General features: G+C 41.9%; 1 protein-coding gene and 1 pseudogene across 1 annotated transcript; one reads left to right on the forward strand and one right to left on the reverse strand.

The window, feature by feature from the left end:
- Nucleotides 1-252: 252 nt before the first annotated feature.
- LOC118322835 lies at nucleotides 253-2,874 on the forward strand. Its single transcript, XM_035654665.1, has 3 exons — nucleotides 253-1,310; nucleotides 1,461-1,574; nucleotides 1,734-2,874. The coding sequence occupies exons 1-3, from the start codon at nucleotides 669-671 to the stop codon at nucleotides 2,664-2,666; spliced, it is 1,689 nt and encodes a 562-aa protein (XP_035510558.1). The 5' UTR covers nucleotides 253-668; the 3' UTR covers nucleotides 2,667-2,874.
- Nucleotides 2,875-2,941: 67 nt separating this feature from the next.
- Nucleotides 2,942-7,421, reverse strand: LOC118322839 (annotated as a pseudogene).
- Nucleotides 7,422-7,832: the final 411 nt, after the last annotated feature.

Below are 7,832 nucleotides of genomic sequence, written 5' to 3' on the forward strand. Positions count from 1 at the left end.
AAAAAAGACAGGAATTTTTCACAGTCAGCAGGAGAGGCAGGCATGAAGTAGCAGCGTGGAGATGGTGTGACAAGCTGCGTTGATAGTAGTAACACAAAACCTTGGGTTACGTTTATTGCTAACAATCAGATCAGAAAGTAGGCAGCCACGCGCATCTTTAATAGTCTGGTTCCAGGTTAAACAGTAGGTTCATGGGCGGTGTACCTCAAGTTTGTGCTTTTTCCCAATTCCGCTCGGCCTTCCTATAGCGTACATTCGTAATAACCTGTGACCATCTGGCCGTTCAACGTATCAACTAAACAGTTGTTAAGATCTATTTTTTCATGTGTTGGTCAGGTTTCTTGTTTTACTTAGATATGTTGGTACAGTCAAATAATAAGTCATATTCTTGATATACAATATAGAGTAATACATTGTTATTTGGCAAAAAAAAAAACAGGAAAATTATCACAAAATCTTGTCACGACCTAATGAGAAGGTTGAGAAAAGGAGCAGATTTTTTTGCAGTGGTGGCAACAATCCACAGCTGCGTTACTGCTGTTTCCACATACTGGAAACCCCCCACAGCCTCTCAGTGTTGAGCACACACCAAGTGTTGCAGTTTTGTTATATGAATTTTTTTAGAGATTATCAGCCCAACTCACAGAGTTCCTCTGGAGTGAGAGATCATGGGCCGACTGGATGATGCTGCCAAACACAAAGTAGTGGAGCTGCGGAAGGCTGGTCTGAGTTTCCGTAAAATAAAAGCTGTGCTGGAGCTGGAGAACATCAAGGTATCTGCCCAGGCCATCTACCTGTTCCTGAGGGAGTTTCAAGGGAGGCCGCCAGGTAGGGTCCGACCCGTGGAAGCCGGAAGCAGCACAACGCCGGCGCAGGTGCATCCTCGAGCTGGGGTAGTACAAGAGAGCTGGAGTAATATTCATCTCCAGAATCTTCTGCGGGAGGCATCTCACCATGCTGGCTTTACAGCAGCTGCAAACTTTCCCAAAAAGACTTCCACAAATCCGGATACTGGTGCAAAGCCATCTGGGTCTGGGGAGACCAGTGGAGGCAAGAGGCCAGAACAGCAGCACGAGGGAGATAAGGAAGAAAATGACATCCAGATTGTTAGTGTCACCTCCCTTGCACAGAACAGCGAACATAGAAGTCCCCAGTCCACTGTCACAAGGGCCGAGGCAGGCGCTGTGCCTTCCACGGTAACCGTTTCAGGAGCACTCACGAGGAGGAGAGTCACACCTTCTCCAGCCACAAATTCAATGCTGGCAGCTCGAAAGAGGCTTTTGGATAAAGCTCTCTCCCACAGGATGAAGGTAACTACTTCATACGTAATTTCTGTCATTTCCCAATGTTAAATTTGTAATTATTGTTTACGATGGCACAAAAGATGTGTAATTTGTCCTGTACTATGAATCAATCAAGTTAGCTTTCTGTTTTAACTGGCATATGTTGCCTTTCAACAGTCATTCCACCAGGTGGCGTCATTGTTGAGGAGAGATCACTTGAGTGTCCAAGGTGCTGATATGAGAAGTGCAGGGCAACAGCCACCTGAAACGTATGATCTGACCACTGAAAAGGTGAGAAAAAAGCAAACCTGAAAAACCATTAAAGATCTCAGCCTGTATTCGCCTTAGTGTGTGTGTGTGTGTGTGTGTGCGCCAGCCCTTGGTCAAGGAGAGATTTTGTAACTTTTCATAGTTTTTCACTATTTCCATGTTTTTATTTATGTTTCACAGACTGTTATGGAAGGTCAGTCTGGAGGCGGTAGCGCCCCCAGGCGTTTTGACACACAGAGACCAGGTCTCTCCGTCCGTTCACTTCATCCTCTCCCCCGGGTTGGCATTCGTCTTCCTAACCGGTCACCGTCACCTTTAACATCCTCGGCTCCAGGGGTTGCCGTCATCCGACTACAGACCCCTGGAGGCCAGGGCGCCACTCGAAGCGAGGGGAACCCGAGCCCCCAGCAGGCAGTCCAGGATCCCGGAGGGAGAGGTGGTCTGCAGGATCAGATTCAGACCCTGGGCTCTGAGGTGCGCAGTTTGGGTCTGGCGGTGAAGATGCTGGTGGAGCAGCAGTGCCGCCTGGAGAGGGAGCAAGCGCAGCAGACTCACATTCAGAAGCAGATCCTCAGCACTCTTCAGAGTTTTGCCTCTAAACTTGGACATTGTAGCAGTGTTCAACAGCAGCACAACAAAACTCCATCACCCTCTGATTTACAAACAGTTTCTGCGTCTCCTTCCTTCAGCCAAGACACCTTCAACTTCAGTCAAGGCACGTACAGTCAGTGCAGCCAAACCCAGCCAAGCTATAACTCTTTGGAGAGTTTAGAAAATGTAGAGGCCTTTAAACTGCCAGGACTGAGCCCTTCAAGCATGAATGGGTTTCCACCATGTAGCAATGCTGAGAACCTCCCACTTACCCACACTCCCCCTCAAACACAACCGTATGCAGCTGCTTACCAACAGCAAAACTGTCAAGCACTCATGCCACCTTACACGCAGTCCTATGTCTCCACATACAACCAGTCACATTCTCAGACTTTCAGAGGGTCAGAGAGTAAAGCGTCTGATTTCCCAAGCAGCTGTTCAGCAAGGACTCTCCAGGACTGCAGTGTGTCCACCCAGCCACAGGATCAACAGATCAATATTGTCAAAGTGGAAGGACCTTAGAGGGCTTCAGATGCCACTGTGTTTTGGAACCATAAGGGCTTAGATGTGCTATTTTAGAGTTGCTTTGGAATACTTATTTAAGACACGTTTTTAAAATGAACACATGCTGTAGCATTTCTTAAATTAATTTATTTTATTTCCAAAGTACATTTGAAGAGAATACAAACAGCAATAGAATAAAGGCATTACAGTGATTGAGTAATGAAAATGTGTTTATGATTTATTTGTCTTTACTATGGACAATGATTACAGAATTACAGAAATGATAAGTTATGTTTTTTTTTAAACACTATGTTTATTTTGTATCTGTTATTTTTCTATCACCAGGATTGGCATTACAAACTTAAGTTTCATACCTCTATGCTAACTGATAAAAAATAAAAAGATAATTATGATCCAAAGCACATTTCCATTTCAATGTGTAAGGCAGTGTGTGAGAAGTTATCATTTAGAAGATTACAACAAAAACGTGTTCCGTGATACTTTAAGTTTTAACATTAGTGCTACAAAATGTTGTAATGAGGACTACTACAACTAAACATAACTAAATATTACAATTAATTATGAGATTCATATTTAATGACAATACAATTTCTCAGTTGGTGATATTAGTCTCAGTTCGCCGTAGTTAATATCTGTCAAACCCTGCTGATAGCACAGAGCTCATGAGGTAAAGGGGTGAGGGAGAAGCCCCCAACCTGTGTCAGATCCAGTTCATCCGCCGTAACTCCGGGTGGGGGAGTGAAACAAAAGCGCTGGAGGAGGGAGGTGAAGAAGAGGAACACTTCCATCCGGCCCAGACTCTCCCCTATACAAACCCTTGAGCCTGAAACAAATCAAAGAATGTCATATTCAAGATATTGTGTTCTCTCTAATTTCTTGGTAATAATCAATAAAACACATTTACCTGCAGAGAATGGTAGAAAAGCATCTCTTTTTCTAAAATTCCCATCCTTATCTAGGAAGTGGGCTGGGTTAAAAGTGTAAGGCTTTTCCCATTCATCTTCATCTTGAAGAACAGATGACAGCAGAACAAACACTGGAGTCCCCTAAAATATGTGGGAAATAGGTTTTACGGTTATACATTTTTCATGGTTACAAAGTTAGTTAGTAGGTTACAGGTTTTTATCAGTGTAAATGATAATATTCAGCTCATTTTTAACAACGCAGCTTCACCAGAAAACTCAGAAAAGAAAAGCTTTATCCTCTGAAAAAGTATCAATCTGAATCACTACTGTGATACAAACAAACCTATTCACACTGATATAAACTGCGGTGTAAATTATCAAGGTCTCATGAAAACTTTGGATGATTCATCTTCAAGTTTTCTATCACAACAAGGCACATTGTGCATGTAGGAACACAGCCAATGAAGTACTTAACAGCTATTTTACCTTCTTGATGAAGTAGCCCTGCAAGGTGACATCTCGGGAGGTGCGATGTAAATGTAAGGGGACAACATTGGCCATTCTCTGTATTTCATGAATGACAGCATCAGTGTATGGCAGATTCTTCCTGTCCTCTACCTGGGGTTGACGACTTCCTACAACCCTGCTCAGCTCCTCCTGGACCTGATCTGTGAGATGAAAGATGAGAAAAAGCTAATTGGCATTGTTATGCAACGAAAGAGTGCAGGGCTAGTTGAAGACAGTTGTTGAACTTGCAGCCATACAACGCGATGCTGTAACATGAGTTTCTTATCAACTATGTATGACCAGCTATAACAAAACGGCAGGTGGACCTTCTCTCTGGCTCTCTCGCCCACTGTGGACCAGAACTGGCATTTATTGGTGCTGAGCATTGTGGCATTGGTACCAGGTAAAGGCAATAACAACCAATGTGACTGTTGAGCTGTCTTTCTAGCCGTGTATACTCAGTTCCTTGCACTGGGCAGTTTCTTGTTTGTGGCACAGTCTGCTCTGTTAAGGGTTTCTTGGCATGTACCGACATATGTTTTTATATTAATTCAGGGGAAGGGGGTAGGTCTCGGGAGACTCTTCCCCACTAATATGGGAGCAAGAGTACTAGTAGGATCAAAGTCTTCCTCTTCATACTTCTGATACCAATAGGACAAACTAGGGTTTGCAGGTTGAGTAACCTAAACATATCCAAGTTTTAAAGGAATAGATTAATTTGGCAATATTGGTCAGGGTTGTGACAGACATGTGAGAATCTGAGTCTTGAACAAGCAAGACTTTCAATAAATGTTTGATAACATAATTTTCAAGTTTTCTTTGTGTCCCTTACCTTGTATTTTTGGGTACTTGGCCATGAGCAGTAAGCCATATCTGATAGTAGATGACGTAGTGTCAGTGCCGGCAGTAAACAGGTTGACAACAGTCATCAATAGGTTGTCTTCACAGTAGTGAGAACTCATATTCCCAGATGCCTTTCAAACAATGAGAGTGTCAGGAATACAATTACTTTTGAAAGTAGTAGAAACTTTTAAGATGCCTTGTTTTTACATTTACTCTTGTTTTCATAAATTTTTTATGAATCTTAAAATTTTTTATTTATACTTAGTATTTTATTATGCTATAAGTCGCATTAAAGACAAAAATCACATGAAAAAGTCCTAATAAGTCAGACAGGAGGAGGCCAGAGCTAAAAAAGGTTGCTATTTCTGTACCTCAAGGTGTATCTTGCGGGCCAGAAAGGAATCCACCAAACATCTGCACATCTGTGGATTAAGGGTGTCCTGTAAACCCTTGATCAACTCTGTCATGTGTCTCCTATTAGCAAACGCACTCTTCATCAGTTGCTTTCGGGCCCCAATCCAGTTGAACAGCCTTGGAAAGTGGTTATATAACTGTTGAACAAACAAGGATATTAAACTGACTATCAAATTCACATTATCTGCTTAATGATAGACTTACATATAAAACTATATGTACATGATCTTTGATTATATAAAAGATAATTTATATGACATTATAGTTTCATATGCCCCACCTGGAAATTACCTTATTGCTGTCCAGTACCCTGGAGGAGATGGTAGCTTGTGTAAGCTCTTCTGCTACAATTCCTCTCCCTGTGCCTCATTCATTCACACTACTGGTTGGTGTTCATCTTTATCTTTGTTCCCTCCTCCTCCCTACACTTCTCCTTTAACAGACTGGAAGACTCAGCCTCTCCGGGCTGGCAGAGAAGCTCTCTGTGTTGCAGGTGGATCAGGACCTTGTGGCCTGGATTACGGACTACCTCACCAACAGACCACAATATGTCAGGCTGCACAGCTGCTTGTCAGACGTGGTGACGAGCAGCACTGGCACACCCCAAGGAACTGTACTGTCACGATTCCTGTTCACCCTCTACACCTCTGATTTCTGTTCCGACTCCGTTTTACCTAACCTGAATATACTTCGACTGTAGGAAACTGTCCTGCTATGAAGTGAAAGTGCTAACCACTAAGCCACCACCCTTTTGCTAATGATAGACAGTTTGCTCCTGTTCTCATGTACACTTTGGTCACCCAGGAATGACATTAACCTTAGGTCAACTGAGTAAGCCCTGGATTATGTCAATAGATCTCTACAATATGGAGCTCTGCAATACCTGTACTGAAGAAGAGCCCAGGAGTTGAGTATTCTTATTCGATCGATCCACCATAGATCTGAACACGGGGTCATCATATTCAAATCTCTTGCCATAGACAATAGAACAGATGATATTGGAGGCTGCATAGCTTACTGGCAGAGTGGTGTCAAAGGCTTTACCTAAAAGATAAAACATTTAGTGGTTTCATTGGCTTAATTCCGTGGCTCATCAGTTTCAACTCTGTTGCCATAGATAATGGTAGTTAATATAGCATAGTTCACTGGTGGGTTTGTATTATCATATTATAATTATTATATATTGCAAAAACTTGTCTTAACATGCCAACATTTGGTTACCATTTTTTTCATTAAATACATCAATCAGGTGTTGACTCTCTTCTATGATTTTCTCTTCGCATGCCTTTTTGCCCATTCCAAAGCCTTTCAGGTTAGTCAGTGCAAAATGCCTCATTTCCTTCCACGTGTCTCCATTGGCAAATATAATTCCTGCAGATGACAAAATCTAAGTTTTTTTATTTGAAAATGGAAATATATCAATATACAAGACTCTACTGTTTTAGTTCCTCACCATGTGTTAATTTCAGGTCACTGATAATTGGTAAAATGTCTTTCTCTGATAATGCGTCGTTGTTGACCAGAGCCTGTTTGATCATCTTGTATCCTGCTAGCACCACCACTTTTTTGGGCCCAAAATGGAACTTAAATACTGGTCCATACTTCTTGGAGAGCTGCAGTGAAAGTCATATAATTGTTTACATGAATCAAATATGCATACCAGTGTATGTATGTCCCTATGTCTATACCTACAGGAAAAATAAAAAATAAATTATATATATATATATCATGTGCTGTTGGGGTAACTTAGGATCCACTGGCAGCAAATTACCAAACAAAAGCAGTGTCTGGGTTCACTGGGGTCTTTCGTTGAGAGTCGGAACTGGGGAAAATATACAAGGCAAGTAGGATCCCAACAGTTCCCAGTAGAGTGGTTGTACTGGGGGTCTGCAGAAAAAGGTTTTCCATCACAGCCCCACTTTCAAGTATCACACTGATACGAAAGTCACAGACGATGTTCGTGTGTTTGTTTTATTTTTCTGCTGGTATAAGATGCAGTTGACTCCAGGCGAAGGAATGAAGTGAAGGCACAAAGGAGGAAGTAGAAGAGCTCCTATTTGGCTGTGAGACACACCATGTGACCTGCAACAGTAAAATGTCATCCATTGCAACCATACTTTAAATTTTAAAAAAACACACAGCAATTGTTTGTCTCTGCTTCTGGATCCATTCCCATGTATGGTTAATGTACAACCATTGAATAAATAGATTGCAACAACCAGTCCAAATGTTTAGCTCCCTCCTTCTCAGCAAATAATAATAATAATAACTAGCATTTATGTAGTGCCTTTCAAGGAATCCAAGGATGCTTCACATGTAAGAGACAAACAAATAACATAAACAGATATAATACAATATATTAAACAAATAATAGTGGTAGTGTAAACTGGGGATGACAACATTAGAGACAGAGACAAAGGTAACAAAGGTTGCTCTTTGCTCATAGTTGGACAAAGCATAATACATCCTGGAATGAGTGAAGCTTGCCTGCTGA

The sequence above is a fragment of the Morone saxatilis genome, unplaced genomic scaffold (genome assembly GCF_004916995.1).
Source record: "Morone saxatilis isolate NCDOM2014 unplaced genomic scaffold, NCSU_SB_2.0 Contig14, whole genome shotgun sequence".
Classification (NCBI taxonomy): domain Eukaryota; kingdom Metazoa; phylum Chordata; class Actinopteri; family Moronidae; genus Morone; species Morone saxatilis.